The 22,714-nt window shown below is 39.3% G+C and overlaps 2 protein-coding genes across 3 annotated transcripts in view; both read left to right on the forward strand.

Moving 5' to 3' along the window:
• The window catches only part of LOC5573590 (neurobeachin-like protein 1), a 232,880-nt gene that overhangs the window by 176,043 nt on the left and 34,123 nt on the right, over positions 1-22,714 (forward strand). The window lies entirely within an intron of this gene.
• Positions 2,717-10,515, forward strand: LOC5573585 (cuticle protein 7). Its single transcript, XM_021848947.1, has 2 exons — positions 2,717-3,194; positions 9,133-10,515. The coding sequence occupies exons 1-2, from the start codon at positions 3,183-3,185 to the stop codon at positions 9,631-9,633; spliced, it is 513 nt and encodes a 170-aa protein (XP_021704639.1). The 5' UTR covers positions 2,717-3,182; the 3' UTR covers positions 9,634-10,515.

Below are 22,714 nucleotides of genomic sequence, written 5' to 3' on the forward strand. Positions count from 1 at the left end.
TTAAAAACTGTTGCCAAGTTCTTCTCAAAGGTTTAATAAATGAGTAAAACCAGTTTCAGCTTTAGAGATAATATATAACCGGTAAAAAATTGAAAAAACTGGCATTTTTCGTTAAAAAATCATGTTTTTGTGCAGTTTTTGCTGAATAACTTGGTCAAGACATTTTTTTAGTGAAATGTGTTGTATGAACAGTTTGAAAACAACTAAATTTGCTTCAAAAGCATGTTAAAAGATTTAGAATCGGTTGAGTAATCATGAAGTTATGGTCAAACAAAGTTGAAATTTTTAGTAAAATGAGGAAAAATTTGGAATGAATTACTTTTAACTAAAACTTGTTTTAATTTTAGACAAATTTGATGTTCTACAAAGTTTTTGTAAATTTAATTTTGAAGGTATTGATGCTAAAAGTTTTAAAATCGCTTGAAAAATAACAAAGTTATGTTTACTTCACTGAAGGTTATTTTTTATAACTTGAAAATTCACCTTCAAGACGCTTGCGCCACCCCTAAATGTTAATATTTTTGGCTCAGATTTTGAGGTTTCTTTTTCAATGTGGTTTGAATTCAGTAGAGCACACGAATTTTTGGTTTTGAGAACTTTTTAAAAATAAGCCGCACCCTAATGAACAGAAACGTATTTCGAGCCGATATGGTTCTAACTTTCAGCGTACCATGATCACTAGCTTGCCTTATGATCTCGATTTCATCACATCGTTCAACATATTCTGTTAATAATTAATATCACCAGTACAAAATCAATATTTCATATTTCTGTTGCGTAACTCAGATCACTATCGATCGTCCAGATGTACGCCAATCCTTCGAACAACAGCATTCCATTCTAACGGTTTATGTGTGACATACATACATGCTGAAATCAATATGATTTATTAAACACGTTTCTTGAGCTGTGCATTCTACGTCATTTATGCAGCGGCTAGAATACGGGAGCATGATTTAATTGAACCACTTTTTAGCATGGAGGCAATTTTTCTGGTTCATTTTCTACGCCAAAACTGGTCCTTCAAAGGCGGCCCACATTCGAGGCTTAGGTTCTCTGCCTTTGGTCTGCGTCTGGTCTGCGGTAGTTTCAGAATTGCGACAATCCACCAGGGAGAGTCAATTGAACTGCAAGTCAATCAGCTGTTCGGTGTCGCCAATGAGTTACTACAGAGTTAACCCGGGTGCTTTGAAGGGGTAAGACACTATTTTCATTCACAACTGCACACGATGACGATGACTGACCGGTAGCAGCGTCCGTGGTCACAAGAAGTGCAACCTGGTGCAGTTGAACTCGCGCTCAGAACCTGTTATGCTGCAGTCGCACAGTGACAAAAAGTGCGATAAAATTCAATTGGGCAAGCTTTTACTCATGAAATGAGTTTGTTGCAAAAATATATTATATATTATGTTCCTACGTTATATATTATATATTATGTTCGTAACATTGCGTGAAATTTACTTATTAAATTGTTATTAGATTACATGTCTAATAAATCCAAATATTTTTTTTTAGAATAGAATACATTGAACACATTTTCATATAAACTGTCATGGTTTTGAACGTGAAAACTGCTTTTGAAAGTTCTCAAATTGAGGACGGATCCTGCCCACTTATGGCAATGATGGATTTTTTACATCCTCATCAAGAAACTTCAAGAAAGCAGCTTATCATTCATGGGTGATATAGTTATCAGATGTTTTTAGTTAGCTTATTTTTCTGACAAATGGAACATTGCCGAGGTTGTACCAATTTTAAAACCGGACAAAAATCCTGCTGTAGCTTCTAGCTATCGGCTTGCTTTCCTCCATCAGTAAACTTTTTGAAAAGGTTATTTTGAACAGAATGATGGTCTACATAAACGAAAATTCAATTTTTGTCAACGAACAGTTCGTATTCTGACATGAACATTCGACCGCTCTTCAATTTTTACTTGTAACAAATTTGATTTATTCCAACAATTCTACTGGTCTTGCTCTTCTAGACATAGAAAAGGCATTCGACAGTGTTTGACATGGAGACTTGAATGTAAAATTTAAAAAAAACTTTAAATTTTCAACATTCATTGTTGGAATTATTCAAAGTTATCTGACAAATCGTACACTTCAGGATAATTATTAGAACTGCAAGTCTGGAAGACTTCTTGTAAGAGCTGGTGTTTCTCAAGGCAGCATTCTGGGACCAATATTGTACAATATTTTCACATCTGAGTTACCTCAGAATTGTCAAAAATCTTTGTTTGCGGATGACACAGGCATCTCCATCAAAGGACAAAGCCTGCGTATCGTTTGAAGCAGATTTCCAAAAGTTTTGTTATATTTGCAAAAGTGGAAGTTGCTTTTAGTGCTTCCAAAACTGCCCTTCTACACTTACTTGTCCCATGTTCTATGTAAACCTTATGGACCGCGGGACAAATATGTTCTACAAAAAACTCAGTAGGGAAAGTGTACCAGTTATGGCCATAGTGGTTCCTATTTGGCCATAAGTGATATTTTGATAACTTTCACATTTCAAATCCTTTTGAATGTTTTAACATCAAGATATATCTTAAATCTAACTGCTACAACAAACAAAAATTTTCAAAATTTGAAGACATTAAAGTAGTCACGTGTGGCGAAATAGGGAAGCATTATGTCCATAACTGGTACACCTACCCTATATAATTCTCATATAAAATAAATGCTATCTGTTTAAAACCCCCTAGACACGTTTTCTTGATGTGTAAGTTTCCAATTGATTTATCAGATTAAGTAGAATATCTTATTCAATTTGTTTAGCAATTTGCGTAAAATATTTTAAATTATATTTTTGCCACAAAGTTCAACGTTTTTCTGCCACAGTGCACCGGTGGGCTCACGCGAGAAGAAGAAAAACAAATCTCTGTGACACACGTGGTGGGAAGAAATGCAACTGTCAGGCCATGCACGTACCTATAGAAAAGAAAAATGTAACATTCGTCTGAAACGACTTTTTCCATTGGGGGCTGCATTATCCACCCCAGAACGTTTCTCGAGTCGACACCAGTCGACGGAATAAAATGTATTTATAAGACCGACTTAGAAGACGTGGCCTCAAACCAAAGATACATCTCACCAGGGTCTCTAGTACTGAGAATCAGAATCAATTTATCCTTGCCAGTGACAGTAAGTGCGTGCGTGGAAACGGTGCCGTTGGAGTACACAATGATCGGAAAGGTGATTTTTGCGTGTAGAACTGTGAATATTCCAACATACCAGCTGTTGAAGTTTCGTTTTGAATATATGTTTTGTGAATAGTTCTTATTTCCTCTGTCGCGTAGTTTTAGCATCGGATATGATAATGAATGTACAATAATAAATTATTACATGGAGACTGATAACTTGTGACAATCTCAAACCTTTTGGCTTCAAGTTTATTTCGGTTTTATAACAGCTATGTGATTATTATCTGATTTTATTATGACTGTGTACTAGTTTTTAAAGTCTAGTTCAAAAAATATCTTCAAAATGTTTTAAAACTTATACAAAAGCATGGAAACAATAAAACTCTTTAATATCGAAGTTTAAGTTTTCGCATGCACAATTCCCACCAAAAATGCTGACAGCCAATAAAACACCGTGCTCTGTGTTATCCTGTTCGAATTGCGGATAAAACAAAGTTCTTTACAAAGCTGACCTAGGAGGAAGTGACATTTTCATTCGTTGCATTGCTGGGACATAGCATGTACCCCAACTTTGCCATTTTTGCAATTGTATATCGTACGACGATAGTTTTTCCCAAAGGAGTCAAGAATATCTCCATGACGGAACAATAGTGGACACTAGGCTCAAGAAGGTCCTATTAACGTTTTTGTTATAACTAAAACCAAAAGCATAGTCAGTATTTTCTTGAAAGAGGTGCGAACGACTTCGTATGCATTATTCAAAAAATACACCTCTAAACCTTACGCATCCTTTTTGTTAATACTGTTGGTACCCACACAGTAATACTCAGAACTCACGCCTCTCACGCCGAGGACCTAGGATCGAATGCCCTTCCCTTATGACGTAAGAAGTTATAGTGACGACTTATTTCGGAAAAGAAGCCAAGCCGTTCTCGAACAGTGAATTGATAATTATAGCACAATTTCAAGATTTGTTACAAATATTAAATTTTGTTTCATTTTTGTAAGAAGCACATTGAGTTGATGGAGGAAACTATAATATTATTAAAACAAAATCAGCTCTAATAACAAAGTATGTTTAAAATGTGTTTCAATTTAAAACATAATTATAACACAATTTGTTATACAAATTGAAATTAGTTGCTTATAACAAATGTTGTTATAATTCTGTTATGACAAATAACAAAATGAGTTCTATTTTTGATTGATTTGAAATAAAATGAGCCACGTTTTTTTTATTTATGACATATTTTGTTTCAATTTTGGTTAGTGAAGAGAAAATTGAGTTATATTTATTGTTATTTTAACTACTTACTAGCCAAAAAAACGCGCTAACTGAGTAACAAAATCTCTCACAACTCTGTTGTAACCCACTGGTCGGGTTGGTTTAGCCTAGGGCTAAAAATCTCGTTAATAAAGATAGCAAAAATATACATGATTATCCTTGTTCTATTATATATGTGCAAGACTTGTACTTCATATTATGTTATCGCTAAAAATATATTAAGGATTACACGAGCCCCTTTTTGCCATATTATAGTTTGCGTCGAGCCAAAATTTCATACTTTTATCTATGTAGACTGAAGAAGGTCCTATTAACGTTTTACATAACTAAAACCAAGGGCTTAGTCAATATTTTCACCAAAGAGATGTGAACGACTCCGAATGCATTTTTGACAAACTGCACTGTTTGAAACCTTCCGCAAGCTTTTTATGGGGTTATTCCTAACTTTTTCATAAAACTTTCAAATTAAAACTGTTCAGATTAAAAGCGATCAAACCAATGGTGGTATCCGGTAATTAAATTATTAACTGGACCCTCTTATCGGTGCGGAATCGTAAAAAAAAGAACGGGATTACGTCGAAGCGATCTAGTGTCTTCACCATATCCCGAGCAGAAAAAAATACCTACTAAATACCAAACTGAGGTATTCCATACCAGATAATTTCAAATACTTACAACCTGAATGAGGTATGAATGAGCCCTGCATAAGAGGTAAAATACCTCAAATAATACCTTCTGCATATTCTATAAATACCAAGCTGATAATTAGATCAGGTATTGTAATACCTAAATTATACATGATGGATTTACATATAAAAATAAATTTTTCAATAGTAGTTCAATACCTCCAGCAGCCCTCAATAGCTATCGTCATTCCGCACTTATATATTATAACTATTATAACTATTTGCGTAATGCGCTGTATTGTTTGATATACTTCCTTTTGCTTCCTTCAAAGGGCAAAAGTCCACTGAAAGCATTAACGTGCCGGTGTCTTTAAAAAAATAGCCAGACGTCCAATCTTCCCGTAAAAGGAAAGTTTTGGAAAATTTTCTGAAAGAAAAGTTATAGGCAATTGTGAAATTACTTGGAGTAAATAAAGACAATCGCCATCTGACACATCCTTGTTGGCTCAAACATGATTGGATTGTTACCACTTTGCCCTTTTACCACTACACATGTCTTCAATATGCTAGTATTGGTCGAACAACAAATCTATTTGATATAGTTGGGTTTTGGCCTTCACGTTGTACCAAAAGTTCGCCGCCATTTTTTTGACTCTGAAATCGATGTTATGTATTCAGAAAAGTTTGAACTCAGATTAAACAGGGTGCTTCACTTATGCACATACCAACTATTAAAGGTAGATTGTTGTAGGCATACCCATAAGTTTGATAGGAGTGATAGGACTCCCTTTTTAGGGCATCCGCAAACATCAAATTTCCGAATCGCAGGTTAACACAATGTGGAGAAGCTTTGTCGATTTTTGAGAATTTAATAAATCCAGTTGGTAAGGTAATAATGTTTTTTTGTAGCTTTCAATATGGCATCGATAGAAACGTATCAAAGTAACCTTAAATATCCAACAAAACACTGAAGCAAGATGGCTTCTCAGTAAACGCTTTCATGATACCGTAAATAACTCTTTATAAAAGAGTTACAGTTAACTTTCCAGACTGGTGAGCATGTTGATTCAAATAACTAATAGGAGAAAACGATCTCAATATTGTTTTTTTTTTTGTCCAAAATAATTCTAGCAATGATACACACTCACGTCCGGGAAATTAGAGCAGCCATGTTTGTACGATGAAACTAGGATATAATTCGAACCCAGTTTTCCAACGCATTTTCCTACAATGTTCAGTATAATTATGTAGTTTTGGAATTAACTGCACCTGTCCTGCGTATTTTCACAAACATGGTCGGTACTTGTTCATTTTTATTTTCCACTTATTTCACATCCAGTAGAAACAAAGTAACAGCTGTGCCATATAATTCTGAGCCATTTTTCATCGTGACCTAAAGGTCGTAATTTGGATCTTAAATGATCTTCACATTTTTGTTGGGTCTTAGTCTTAAACGATTTTGACACATATCGATGGTGGAAACCTTCGGGTTTACATACAGTTTTACAGGGAAAACCCTATCTTCAATTTCTTCTTTACCATCCTTACTATAAAAATATTCTAGTATGGGACGGGCCTGGTGTAGCGGTTAGAACACATACCTCTTACGACAACGACCTGGGATCGAATCCTATCCCCGAGTCATTTATGATCTTATGGTTATGGTGACGACTTCCTTTGAAAGGGAAGTAAGGCCGTTGGTCCCGAGATGCCCCTAGGGTGAACAATCTCGAAAAAAAAGACAGAAAAAAGTGCAGGTAAATTTTCAGCTCTTTCGGTAGTGATTTAAAGGTATGGTGAAAGATATCTATTAATTATTTACAAAGAGCAGTGGTTCCTAAACTTTTCAGAGGTGCGGCCCCCTTTGAGATTCGACGAACATTTCGCGGGCACTAAACAGTTCTAAAGTAAAATTTAAAGTTTTGAAAATTAAGGATTTGTCTGAATTATATGTACTAAGTGGTTGGTCTTTGATCAGTTGCACTGATTAAAAATAGACTGGAGATCTCGAACCCAATGCATTTGACAAGTCAATAGGGCCTTCATTTAACATAGCATATGTTGTTTCCATCCATATCGTTAGCCTGGATGCAAATGATGATTTGGTCTGTAAGGATTTGCAAATGTTTCCATTATCTTTATTTCTTCGTATGATTTCTTAATAAAAATAGAAAATTTGTTCGAAAATCATGCTATCAATTTCATTCCTTCATGAAATTCACCTAGAATCTCAGAAAAACCACAGGAGGAGTCCAAATGCTATGTAACAAATCCAGCGATAATTGATCTGGGAAATCCAACAGGATCTCACCAATAATTTATCAAAGCATCTCTTAAAAAAGTCAGAGATGGCAGCACATAGCTCAAAATGTTATAAATTTTAGTTAATTTCCATGCACATACTTGGAGCATCAAAATAAACTGAAATGTCAACGACCAATTTTCCAATCAAATGCACTTCAAATTTACACGATCATGTAACTTCAAGAATCTTTAATTGCAAATTAAACGTGGTGGTGTAATAATATATTAATTTATTTTTACTATATTCTTCAGTTTGCACTACATTGCCATTTAAACATTTTTATATGTATATGAATATATCCTGATTTAAGTAACTGATAAAAAAAAATCATAAACTGTTGGTGTACAATAAATCCCAATACTTCCAAATATGTTGTACCGCATCTGATGATAGCTTTGGCACGATCCTGCAATTCAATGATTTGAGTGGAATCTTACGAAAACTACTGGAATAAACACTCACAATTTCACCTTGAGACGTCCAAGGATCTCTCCAAGATTTCTCAAAACAATTCAGGAAGAAATTACGGAAGTCATCACTCTTATTATAATGGCTTCGCGGACCCCCTCAAATGAGGTCGCGGCGTCCTAGGGATCCGCGGACCACCGGTTGAGAAACACTGCTCTATGTGAAACTACAGTCCAGTAAAATTCTACAAAATTCACAAACAAGATTAAGGGGATTAGGGGCATAATGAACACACGGGGCGAAATAGACATCCCCTAAATATCTGAGAATATGCATACTTCATCAAACATTCATACACTGCATGGAATCTGTATTGCATTCGAAATGTTTGACGGTATAAAAGTTTATTTTTTGCTGTAATTGTCCTTCCCAATTTGACATAAAGTTTTTCTCAGTTTCAAATGGACATACAGGCAAGGCCGTCGAGGAATCTTATTTTTGAGAAAAGTAACGAACTCAGAAAGATTATTTAAGGCTATTATGATTGAGGGAGAGTCTTTTTACATATCGGAGCGATTGACAGTCATTCAATATATTGGAATCACTGAATTTCACGCCCCGATACCTTTTAACCAGCTTTGTTTTCGACCCAATTTTCTATCTCTCTTTTCTGGCATATGATATTATTTTTATTACCATGATTGAATGTTGCACGTCGCACTAACGTCAAACTTGATAACTAGCCGGAGATAAGTTGAAAACATAGCCATTTTAAGATCTTAAAACGAACATTTGCTTAACGTGTCCATTTTGCCTCGGATTCCAATTGAAAAGAATTTGATCCTTCAGCAACTTTCTTTATCATGATTCGAAGAATGTTATTACTGTGAGATAAGTTTGTAATTATATTAGTATTAACGTGTTTGGAACATTTTCAGAATTTTTTTCTTAGTAATTTCCATATAAACCTACATCACCTTTGAGCTACCTTTTAATCACCACCGAAAAAGGTGCAAACTTCGAAGAACACTACTTTTATTGTAAGGATAATAAGAAGATTTAGGAGATTGGATTTTAGAACTTTTTTTTATTTGAATCGCTTTTTTGAATTTGTTGGACTCGCTCTTAGTTAACGCCAATGAGATATAAAAGCGGTCATGAGCAGTATAAACGACGTGAACTTTCCAGTAATGGCGGCTAAACGTCTTTCTATAGGTTTTAGTAGGTCATAATTTACTATGCTGAGAATACATATTTTCCAGCAGATAAAAAACGGAACATCCTAGTTGGCCATATGTTGGAATAACATTTCGTTCAAAATTTTTATTCTATATCCTACGAATTGAACCATTTAATGAACTACCAGGCCCTAGTACTCGCAGCTACGCTAGCCGTAGCAGCTGCAGCTCCTGTATACGGTCCCATCTCCTACGGTCCACATCTATCGTACGGATACGCCGCCAAAGCCATCCAACCTCTGCACACAGTCACACTAGCCAAGCCAGTCGTGGCGGCAGCCCCACTCATTCACCATGCTCCGGTGATAGCTCATGCTGCCCCCCTGGTCAAGCACGTCGAAGCCTATGATCCAAACCCTCACTACAGCTTCAGCTACGGAGTGGCCGATCCTCATACCGGAGATTCTAAGCACGCTGAGGAAACCCTTGCCAACGGAGTGGTGCACGGAAGCTACTCTCTGACGGAACCGGACGGCACCATCCGTAAGGTTACCTACACCGCTGACAAGATTCACGGATTCAATGCAGTCGTTGAAAAATCTGGCCACGCTGTGCATGCGGCACCTGTCTTCAAGAAGGTCGTGGCTCCAATCGTGCATGCGGCCCCAATTGTACACTACCACCATTAACTGTCGCCAGTGGCGAATCGCCGAACAGCCTTTAAATACAGCTTGTATGATACTTTTTTGTTTAGTATGTAAGAGTAGTGCATAAGTAAATAAATGGACGTAGTCTGTCGTCGTTCACGCGACGATAGGTAAAATCGGACGAAACCAATAAAAATGGATTGAAATTCGATTGTAGACGTCTGAACAGACGTTGCAGTTGCATTACTTGTATTTAGCAAATGATGTATCTGTCCTCTTTCTTCTCAATAAAAAAGATTTCACAGATAACAGAAAACGACGTTTTACCCGTCTCAAAGCTAATGCACTGGCCTCTTCTTCCACACGCGTCGTACAAAATCATGTTGTTCACGTCTTCGATAGCATTGCATCAGGCAACGCAGATAGAATACGTGATCGGAGTAGATTAACATGCAGGCCTCCCGCGTGCGTCGATTGTTGGTATTGTTCGGTTTTCAAAGGTCATTTCTTCTGACGCGGCTTATGTTGTAACGTAGTCATGACCAGGTTTCGAGTTTGGATTTCATCAGAACGCAACGTTTGATGTGTGAAAATTGCAATCCATATCTACATAGTTACATGTGTCTGTTTTTCATTTCGGCTCATAGTCACAGTGAAAGTTCAAATTATTTTGGAATCAAGCCACTAATGATTTATTGTTTTGCAAACTTTATATACCTATATCGAAAAGTTTCAATCGAATGAGAATGTGCTCATATCCATGTACTAAAAATGTCAACTCGATATTGAAGGGACCATGGAGGTAAAGGACTCAATACCAGGGCAAAAGCTATCCAAGCGGCCATGAAAAACAACTTTATTTCCGTTAGTTGTAAGTCAAATAAGACCAGACATGGTCGTTTATTATAGTGTACATTGGTATAAGTGTACAAAAGTGGAGCCAATATATGTACATTTTTTTTTGAATGCACCGTAATGGCGTATGTAGGGGGAGATCCCCCAGTACCGGACACTTAAGCCATTAAATTCATTATTCGAAATATATTGCTTTTATGTGCTCCTGTTACCCATCTATGATAAATATTATCATTTTTATAGCGTACAAAAATAAATTTGAAAACTTAAATATGAATTTTGACATGGCATTTTGATTATGTATTTTAGTACCAAATCGATCGACCTTGAATGGTGGCACCCAATACCGGACACAATCTGTAAAAGCCTCGATATTTGTAAGTTTGAACATTACTGAATGTTTTTACTATAGGAATAGTATATAATTGCCACTTCAATGCATTTGCAACATTTACAAGATTAATTTGAGTTTTTATTATTTTGCAAGCTGTCCATCAAAAACCTCTTTCATATATGATGAAAAATAGCCCATTTTACGATGTTGTTATGAATGTTCATTCTTCTTATTTTAATTGCATGTTTGATACCATGATCGACGGAATCCATAAAAAATGTATGTATTTTGAGACACTATTGCCATAATTACAAAGATATCATATAACAAATCAAGCTGTCCGGAACTGGGGGACAGGAGGTGCTCAACCAAAATTGTAATTTGTCCACATTTAATTCAATTATGGTACAAAATACATCCATACAATCGAATTAGGATTATGTTCGATCATGCTTGCGTGATCGAAAGTATTTTGTCCTATTCAAAATAATTACTAAATAGACTCAAAACTAAGGCAATACGTCAATATTTTTAAGATTTTCAAACATTTCTACTTTTTTGAAAAGGCATGCATATTTCAAGGATGTGTTATACCACGCAAACATTAGTCTCCATAATAGCTTTCTTTTCTATGAATACACCATCTGGATTGGACCATGATTTCTCAATGTTTCGACTTTGTCCGGTATTGGGTGCTGTCCGGTACTGGGGGATCTCCCCCGTATATCGCCTCATCTTTCGTGTTCTTATATGGTAACGTATATGCTTTTGTGTTCACACTTCAATTATTTTACGGACTCCTGTGTATTATCAACAGATAAAATGTCAACCGGAGTACGGTAATTCGATAATAATTCACCGAAATCTCGATCGGATTCCAGTCAAATGAGCTTAGTGTGTTTACTGAAATATGTTCCAGACAAAAAAAATGCATATTTTCAAAAGTTTCGAAAGTAACTATTTTTTATTGTTGCAAGATTACTGACTTGAGGTTCAAAAAAAAAATAAATAAAACAAGAAATATCCCAGACAATCAGAATTTACGTAAATAGATGACCGCATTTTGTCAGCCCCCTTTTCAAAACTTCTCTTAATCAAAAGACCATTGGTTACTGTTAATACATTAAACGAAAGCTTTCAATTTATACTCAGCAGGGAAAATATAAAAACCAATCAGAAACTTTATTTTTGTTTTAAAAATGGGGGTGCCGAATACTGGACCACTTGCACCAGTATTCGCCAGGTTTTTAATTTCGGTTCCTGAATTCGCCACCTACGTTGATTTCTTATGGAAGGTGGCGAATCAGGAACGCCATGGCGAAAAATAGGTGCAACAGAGCAACAATTTTAAGGAAAATGTTTTTTTTTCTATTATTTTCTGAGCAAATTTTGCGGTTTCCGAAAATGTTTCCGTATCATCTTAAGGCGAAGCATTGAAATTTGTACGCGTCGTTAATTCATCTCACGATTTTGAATCAAAGAAAATCAGTTGGTTTTGCACTGACACAGCTGGAAAAGTATCAGCATACTTTATGCATGTTAGCACGCGCATTGATACTTTTTCAAGCCAATATAAACTATCGAGACTGAATGTTATCACTTTGAAATGCAAGCTGAAAAGTAATCATTGTTGCCAAAAGGAATGACGGGCTATTTAGCCTTAAAGCAATTTAGCGAACACTAAACAATTGGCGTAAAACGGTATATAATCCGGGGTGGCAAATAACTGGTACATGGCAAAAATCGGTACACCTTCCCTAATCAATTTATCGATATTTTTTCTTGCCTATGCTATTACGCAGAGTAAGTTAACAGGATTTAATATGATGAAATTCGGTTTACAATACGAGAGTATAAATTTTACTGCGAACTAATCTGTAATCTTATGCGACTGAATTTATGGTAACATAGTTGATTTGGCAGCTGATTTGACGGATTGATCGAATTTAGTTTGTACGCGTAGGGTGCAGAGCTACTTGGGCACTTCCATGATTCACTTTGGCATAGGGGGTTTTTCTCGGACGAATCGTCTGAAACTTTGCAATGAGAAGCACTTCTATACGACGCGCATTGTGGCCAAATATGAGCTCAGTAGCTTTAAAAAAACCTCACTGCCGAAGTGAATCAAATGTGCCAAGAATAGGATCCGGCTCCCTATACGGAGCGAAACAAAATGCACTAATATACTCAGAAAGCAGCGTTTTGTGCGAAGCAATTCGTCAATCAACCGATTTCATGCAATTGTATATTTTAATGCTACTTCAGATTGTCATAAAAATTCATAAATCTACGAATAGAAATAAATCATTGCGAGCTAATGTTTAAGTCGAAAATGATTAATTTAATATTAGTAAGTTTAAAGTTTTGTTCCAGCCTTGATATTTAAAATCGCAGAATTTATCATTCTAAGATGAGCAATTCTCGCTGAAACCAGGCACCCATCGTTAGAATAGAGAGTAGACTTTAAAGGAGAAGTAGCTGTTCCACTTTTTTTTCTCTTGAAGCAATTCCTTTTTTATAATTGATGGCGGTGATGTACTAGTCTGTTACAAATGTGCTCATAGGGGAATTAGGGGCATAATGGACATATTAAGCTAATTCTTTTTAAAGACCATGAAATGGTAATGTTTTTCATTTAAACCCGACTAGTTTTCATATTTGTTTTCAAAGATTGGACTTTATGTTTTTTTTGTGTAACTTTTTATCGCGAGACGAAGACCGCACTGGAAGATTCCGCGCCGAAAACCGAAAATGGAATACCCAGTCATGGCGTAGTACTTTAAGAATAACCCGAACCTTTCCACTCGAGACGTGGCCAAAAAGGTCAATTCGCCGAAGTGGTTCGTCCAGCAAACCATAAAGCGCGCTGGGCTACGTGTATTAGGCGCTAAACTGGACTGACAAGCAAAACACGGTGGTCAAATTGCGTGCACTGAAGCTGTACCGTGAGTGGATGGTCAAGCCAGGCTGTCTTATCATGGATGACGAGACATACATCAAGGCGACACCAAACAAATCCCCGGCCTCGAGTTTTTCTGTCGGTACGTCCCGAAAGGAGATTCCGGAAAAGTTCCGGAAGAAAAAGATGGACTAAGTCGCAAAGAAGCACCTGTTGTGGCGATCTGCGAGTGCGCACGGTACAGCAAGCCGGTCGTTACAACCAGCACCATAAACGGGCAGATTTATCGAAGGGAATGTTTGCAGAAGCGCTTGCTGCCTTTCCTGCGCTCTCACCAGTCCCACGCTGTTATGGCCAGATCTCGCGTCGTATCATTACGCCAAGCCTGTAATGGATTGGTACGAAGCGAAGGGCGTTAATGTGGTCCCGAAGGAGTTGATCTCGCCAAATACACCAGAACTTCGTCCGTTTTGAAAATTTTGAGCTATAATGAAGAAGAAAAGCGGAAAAACATTCAAAACTAAACTGATAAAGCTTTGCGTTGAGTTGCGTGGTAACGGAGTAATTCGCATTCAAAATCGATAAAGCTTTTAAGAAAAACTGGGAGTATATTAGGGAGTAATTGTGTAAGAAAGATGGGCAAAGCCTCGGCCAAGATCTCATGAGTAGTGTTAAGAGAAATGTACGAGCATTCAGCTTGGGGGAGGGAATTCAATAAATAAATTTCGAGTAAAATGTTGTATAAATTTCCGACCGATTGGTGGGAAAAAAATTGAAAATCTATCGATAAATGGCCGAGTCATTAGCGTTCAAAACCTAACATAATTTCGTGACGGTCGCAAAATTTTAGATTTTCAATTGACACCCAGTATATTGCCGTAAGACGTAGTTAACGTCAAAAATGATTCCCTAGAAAGATCTTTCATCAATCGTAATCGATAAATTACTTTCAATTAAAAACCACCTATTATTCAATATCATCTTACGTTTCTGTTCAACTGCTCGTTTATATTTTGCGATCAAATGTGAGGTTAGGTTGCGAAAATTTTGTAAATTCCCCTGTGCTTTAAATTGCCAACATCTTATCTAGAGTTTGCAATCACGGGAACATTTCGCGGAATATGAGATTTCCCGGGATTCCCGGGAAATGATTATCTGTTTCCTGGGATTCCCTTACTTCCCGGGATTTCCGTATTTCCCGGGTAGATCTATTAAAAAAAGGACTGATCATCTATTTTCAAACAAAAACCTTCGCACAATTTACTTGTCATATCATTCTAACCAGGAACCTTCGTTAGCCGAGTGGTTAGAGTCCGCGGTTATAAAGCAAAGCCATATTGAAGGTGTCTGGGTTCGATTCCCGGTCGGTTCAGGATCTTTTGGTAATGGAAAATATCATCGTACCTGCCACACGATATACGAATGCAAAAATTGCAACTTTGGCAAAGAAAGCTCTCATTTAATTACTGTGGAAATGCTCATTGAACGCTAAACCGAAAAGCAGACTCTGTCTCAATGAGGATGTAATGCCAAAAAGAAGAAGATCATTATAAGCAATAAGTTTACTAGATAACTAGTTATAGTTCAATGTTGGTCTGTTGTTTTCCGAAATCAAATAGTTGATGATAAAATATGTATGTTTTTGACGATATGTTTTTTTCTAAAAATTATTATAAGCTTTAGTAAACAAAGGATTTTTCGAAGGATTTTTTTCATGAGTTGAGTGGGTTTATAAAATTTTCATGGATGTAGCAGTCAGAGTATTCAACATAAGACTCTTGTTGGTTTTTATTCTAGTGCTTGAAAGGATTGCTTCGATGTTGGTAAATATGATTTTAATTTCATTTGAAGCCTGATGATTGAAACGAAGCCAACAGATTTTTTTAGAAACACAAACTCACAAAAGAGAAAAGTAACCATACAAATGTACTGGTATAAAACATTTCCCGTTTTCCGGGAAGTCGAATCCCGGGAAAATTGCAAACTCTAATCTTATCAATAAAATAAGGGGTTTTTTTTTGTAAATCGAGAAGATTCATGAGACTCGTATGTAATCATTGTCGATCAAAGTAAGCAGGCATATTTCAGATGTCACCCGTCGTCTGCCATAGTAATCCAGTCACATAGAGTGACAACTGTCGAAAAACTCAAGTGACAGAGCCGTGTCGAGCGAAATTTTTGGTCGACAGTGACTCCAGTCGATTCGTTTTTGATCGACTCGACTTATAAAATAAACCCCTAAGTGTGGCGATTTTTCTTCCAAAGTTATCACAATTTACTACGAGCAGAATGCGTTAATCACCATTCTAGGACAGACAGATTTGTGATTATGCTAGATAATGGAATATTTAAACTAGGGAAAGTTTACCAGTTATGGCCATAGTGGTTCCCTATTTGGCCATAAGCAATATTTCAAACATTTTCACATTTTTAATCTTTTTGAATGTTTTAACATCAAGATCTATCCTATATCTGATTTCTAAAACACACAAAACTTTTCAAAATGTGGAGACATTCAGGTTATCGCGTATGGTGAAATAGGGAACCACTATTGCCATAACTGGTACACCTACCCTATGTGTTTTTTTTTTTCTATTTTTACTATTTAACCCAAATATCAGTTCGGAGTTTTTATTACTTTTGAATTACATTCTAATACGTTTTACCTATTTACCTATTTCCAAAGACGATCCTGTTCCTAATTATGATCGAAACCATTTTTTGCAAATATTTGTGCGTATCTTTTATATGACATGTCCAGGAATTTGATTTGCGCCGCATTTTCGCGACATGAGTCACCATGATCGAAATCCGTTGTCAAGTGCATCGGTGGTTTGTGACCCAGAAGTCTCCTACCAGTCCAGTGACCGATACACGAGTCTGACAGCCAACATGGCCAATCTGGGTCACTTGCCTTCGGGTTCGGTTTCTATTTGTCATGTCGCCGTCGGTTCGATCCGCCTTGTCAACACCGGAGGCAGTTTTATACCAACTCCAACTTGCTGCCAGAAAATCCGTATGCATCGATTTAAATTCATTACAATTCGACTGGTATTCATCGGTGTTGCGAAGGTATACATACATTACTGTTCACTTTCGTTGGCTGCGAACGTGACCTGCAATATCGCCGGATGGTAAGCCTATATGGCGTACATTGGTTTCGTATCATTGCATCAATTCTGCGATTTGAAAAGACGAAATATTTAGCTGCATATTCTAGATGACCTTTAGAGGCCAATGAGCTTTCAAGTGGAAGGCTTATAGTTCCTTGATTTTCGAGTAAGACTTCAAAGGAATTCGGAGGTTTACGACTTACAAACATGTGTGTGGAAACAATAAGAACAACCAAACACAAGAAGCTGATTTGAATTTCACTATTCGTTCGAGAAGATTTTTTATGAGAAACACGTGCACAACAAACATGTCAATTAACATTGAATTATCCCATCAAATAACTCTAAAACAAGCATGATTGGGCAGAATGAGTCTGATTAGTTTGTGGATTGCATTGTTAGCATCGGAATGAGTAGATTAACAGCAAAAAATAAACTCATGTTATTTTTTCAGCTCTATCAAAAACCCATTTAAAATGTACACCATTTAAAGTATTGTCCTGAAAAAGATGTTGAAGGGAATCTTAAGTTCCTCGTCCCAATATGCAATGAATCGATTCTCCGTCTTGATCACAAAAACTAAACTCCATCGGCTCTCTAATCTTACCTGGTGTTTCAAGTGAGCCACCTGAAGCGTACGTGAGAGACTACCACTATGGGTGTTTGGCCTTCAAGATGGTCGAAATTCCTCTGTCAATTTTCTTCTTCCGAGTCCGACTCTTTAAATCGGTAGCGCTACCAAATCGATAGTGGTGGTTCGTGGTGCGAAAATTCAATGCAAATCGAAGATGTTTATTTTTAGTATATAAAGCCGTGAAAGACAATGAGGGGCATGTCAGTTAGCTTCTTGCTTTTCATTTAATCAGTGTGAAATACTTTTTTCTAAGCTTTACAATGAGTTTGCTTAAAGTAAGTAATTAGAAAGATCAAATTGTTTTTTTTATTGTTATTATTTCTGTGAATTAGAAGATCAATGAATAATTGTGCTTGCATTGAATTCTTTTAGGTTGCTGTTTTCGCCGCACTAGCTCTGTGTGCTAGCGCTGAGCCTAAACCAAGGCCGGGAGTCCTGGCCGCACCAGTGGCATACTCAGCTCCTTTAGTACGATCTCCTTACTACGCTAGAACTTATGCTGCTCCTGTTGCTTACGCCGCTCCAGTTGCCGCAGCTTACACAGCACCAGTAGCTGCTGCATATGCCACTCCAGTTGTTGCTGCTCGTGCTGCTCCAGTGTACGCTGCCCGTGCTGCTCCAGTATATGCTGCCCGTGCTGCTCCAGTTTATGCTGCTCGTGCTGCTCCAGTTGTTGCTGCCCGTGCTGCTCCAGTGTACGCTGCTCGTGCTGCTCCAGTATATGCTGCTCGTGCTGCTCCAGTATACGCCGCCCGTGCTGCTCCAGTAGTTGCCGCTCGTGCCGCTCCAGTTGTTGCTGCCCGTGCAGCTCCAATTGTAGCCGCAGCCCCAGTCGTTGCTGCACGTGCCGCTCCTGTCGTTGCCGCTCCAGTCGTTGCTGCACGTGCTGCTCCAGTTGTTACTGCTGCTGCCCCAGTCGTTGCTGCTCGTGCTGCCCCATTAGTTGCCGCTGCTGCTCCAGTCTATGCTGCTGCTGCTCCAGTTTATGCTGCCGCTGCTCCAGTTTATGCCGCTGCTGCTCCAGTATATGCTGCTCGTGCTGCTCCAGTTGTCGCTGCCGCTACTGCTCCAGTTGTTGCCGCTGCTACTCCAGTTGTCGCTGCTCGTGCCGCCCCAGTTGTTGCTGCCCCAGTTCAAGCCGAGATCACCGATGCTTACCCACAGTACCAGTATGCTTACAACGTTCAGGATACTCTGACTGGTGACTCCAAGACTCAGGAAGAAACCCGTGATGGAGATGTTGTCAAGGGATCTTACTCTCTGATCGAACCCGATGGCAGCCGTCGCATCGTCAACTACTACGCTGACCCAATCAACGGATTCAACGCAGTTGTGCAGAAGGATGTTCCAGTTGCTGTTGCCACCCCAGCTGTTGCCGCCAAGGTCGTTGTTTAAGCAGATAGCAAATCTCCGTTCTAGCGAGGATCAGGATCTGTCTGAATATGCTGTGTATATAGGACCAACTCCCGAGTGTAAATAGTCATTAGAACTCTAATGTGATCATCATTGCGCGACTTTAAGCAATCACTCATCTGTACATAATTTCCACTGTTGAAAACATTGTTGCTAAAAGACATGCACTTCGTGCAGCTTTGATTAGGATAATAAATTCATGTTGAAAACGCTTATTTTATAAAAAAAAAAACTTGTTTAATTGCATTAAAAATCTGTTACAACTTGATTACTTGAACTAGATGACTATTCTATTTCGTCTGTTTCTCCACATTTGGCCATATCTACTCGCGGATAGCGTTAGTAATATTTGATCAAAATCGTATCGCTTGTTCTTGAGAGGGCATACGATAAACACTTGTTCGGCGTACAATGCGTTTATCGAATAATATTGCGAATCCCGTTAGGCGTGAACTGGTGACTCCCAGATCTTTACCTAATCCCACTAACGCATTATCCTTCCCATGACAACCGTGAAGATGCAGAGGAATATTCGATCTCTAGTAACAATGATTGTCTTACTAACATTCCTTCCCTTCTCCGATGACCGCATTGGGCCGTGGCCGGTGCCGTCAATGATTTATAAACTTTGAGCTCTCGATTTGTGCACATTGAGAATGGTTAACTAATCCCAAGCTCCATTCTTTAATATCTGTGCAATTCGATTGTTCTGGTCAATCATGGAGTGCAACTACGAAGCGGTTATCCATGCTCATGCTCATTTGACCATATCTACTTCTTCATGAATATCCATCATGAAGGAATTATCGTCGTAACTGATACATTTTAAAAGTATTTGGAATAGACAATGTTCTGGAACAACTAGAAAAACAAATTCTAACGAACTCGTTCATTTGTTCTTTTTTCATCAAAACGTTGCTTAAATTGGTATATTGGTTGTAGACAAACAAAGTATAGTTTTACCAACAATTTCTCAAATGCTTCCAAGTCACTTTCTGGCAGAAAATGCTTCTAATCTCGTCTCCAGGAACTCCAGTGAAAAAATGCGCCGAAAATCATGTACAAAAATTTTTAGATATCAACACATTCATAGGTGCTTTTAGGGATGGAAAGTTGAGGTATGTCAGATAACTATCCGGTTTTTTTTTGTTTTTTTACAAGGGGGAAATCTGCAAACAGATCCCCTGAGAAGATAACTCAGGGAATGCGGGGATGACGCACCAACGACGACCCGCTAAAACCAGCCTATGCACTGTGCATGAGCAATTCAGTTAGAATTGCTCAAGTGGTGAACAGTGCATCGACATGACCCTTGGACTCAGACCCTCATCTCCCCGGAACCACCTTACGGTATTTCTTCGGGAAGGGACCAGTGCATATAGCACAACACGTGTAGCAGAAGTAGCCTAGGCAAACTGCTTCTCCTAGCCGACTTAAACAATGTTACAAGGGACCAGCCTCGGCAGGGCTAATCCTCTGCAGCCAACTCTTGGTCGGCGCGCCATAGATGCTGCAATTCTAACATAATGTGAGTGACAGCCGTGGTTACTGCATTCCAGCACTCGGCATCCGCACACATTCTCTCTATAATATTGTCGGGGGACGTGTCCCCTCCGCATGTAGTGAGCATGCGACCTCTCACAACAATGAAACGGGGGCAATCGAACACGACATGCTCCGCTGTTTCCTCTACACCAGCACAATTGGGGCACGCAGGAGATTCTGAGTGCCCGAACCTATGCAGATACTGTCTATAGCAACCATGTCCTGACAGAAACTGCGTCAGGTGGAAGTTCACTTCCCCATGGCTTCTACCATACCAATCTGACACATTTGGTATTAGTCGATGGGTCCATCTACCCTTAGTGGAGTTATCCCATTCCTGCTGCCAGCTTCTGAGCGTTTCCTCTTTACACGTGTCGCGGACTCCTCTGGTACCCCTTTGGTTGAAGCATTGAACATCTTCCTTGATGATGAGCCCGATGGGCGTCATCCCGGCTATGATGCACACGGCCTCTTTAGATACCGTCCGGTATGCACTTGCTACTCTTAAGCACATTATCCTGTACGTGCTTTCCAACCGCTTTAGGTTTCTGTTCGTTCTAAGCGCTTTTGACCAGATTGGTCCTCCATACCTTAGTATGGATAGCGCCACGCTTGCCAGCAGCTTGCGTTTGCTGGCAATTACAGCAGAGCTGTTAGACATCATCCTCGAAAGCGCCGCTATAGCCGTAGATGCCCTCTTACAGGCATATTCAACGTGGCTAGCGAAGCTCAGCTTGTCATCGATCATTACCCCAAGATGCCTAAGGGATCGCTTGGACTCTATGGTGCAATCACCTACCGAGATAAGCGCCCGTTGCTCGGACTTGCGGTTGTTGACCACCACCACCTCAGTCTTGTGACGGGCCAGTCCTAGTTTCCTAGACTTCATCCATTCCTCAACCAGGGAAATAGAGTGCGCTGCTGTCAACTCTACTTCCTCCATCGATTCACCATAGACCACTAGGGTGATATCGTCGGCGAAGCCAACAATCTTAACACCCGTCGGAAGGGGCAGCCTAAGTACGTCATCGTACATCGCATTCCATAACAGCGGGCCCAGGATTGAACCTTGAGGTACTCCCGCGGTAATTCGAACGCTTTTCTGCCCCTCCTCTGTGTCATACAGTAGAATCCTACCATCAAAATAGCTTTCTAGAAGCTTACAAAACTGCACCGGTACCTTGAGGCGGTGAAGCGCGTGTGCTATTGCTTCCCAGCTTGCGCTGTTGAACGCATTCTTCACATCCAGAGTGACAACCGCGCAGTAACGGATGCCGCTCCTTTTATGCTCGATTGCCACCTCAGCTGTTTGAACGACCGACTGGATGGCGTCCAGAGTAGATTTACCTTTTCTGAATCCAAACTGGTTGTTGGACAGGCCGTCCGCACTCTCCGTATACGGTACTAGTCTGTTGAGAATCAACCTCTCCAATAACTTGCCCGTCGTATCTAGTAGACAGATAGGTCTATACGCCGACGGGTCACCTGGTGGTTTCCCCGCCTTTGGTAGTAGCACCAATTTCTGTCGCTTCCATACATCCGGGAAGATTCCTTGATCAATGCAGCGTTGCATCGTGGTTCTGAACATGTCCGGATCCGTGTTCACTGCCGCTTTTAAGGCAACATTCGGGATACCATCGGGTCCCGGTGTCTTGTTTGACGCGAATGATTTCACGACTTCTGCCAGCTCTTCGTTCGTCACTCTCGCCACTTCTTCTCCTTCATCTGCCGCATACGGCGCTGGGGGCCATGGGCTTATGGGATGGTGCGGGAAGAGTACATCGATTATCGATCGCAGCAACTCGGGCGATTTCTCTTGGGGCGCTATGGCTCCTTTGGTCTTAGCCATTACCACTCTGTAGGCGTCACCCCATGGACTAGAATTGGCACTCTCGCATAGACTTTCAAAGCATGCCCGTTTTCGACTCTTGATTTCCTTTTTGAGAGCCAACTTTGCCTCTCTGAATGCTGCACCGCGTTCCTCTCTTTGTGCTTCTGTGCGTGCGCGTTGCATTCTTCGTCTAGCCCGAAGGCAGATTGCTCGAAGATTTGCAATTGATTCGCACCACCAATACACTGGCGGCCTGTTCTCTCTAGGAGGGGCTTTTCTCGGCATGGAAGCATCACACGCTCGTGATATCATAGCAACTAGCTCTTCACCGTTTAGGTCCAGAGTGTTTCGTTCGCGCCTCAGGGCTTCAGTGAATACTTCGCCGTCGAAGCGCGCTGTTTTCCATCCTCGGGCTTGGGTCGAGTTACATCGCGCTGCCTTCTGCCCGCCTGGTATTATACTATAGCGAATCGATTGATGATCGCTATGAGTATAACCG

This window comes from Aedes aegypti, chromosome 3 (assembly GCF_002204515.2).
Source record: "Aedes aegypti strain LVP_AGWG chromosome 3, AaegL5.0 Primary Assembly, whole genome shotgun sequence".
Lineage (NCBI taxonomy): Eukaryota > Metazoa > Arthropoda > Insecta > Diptera > Culicidae > Aedes > Aedes aegypti.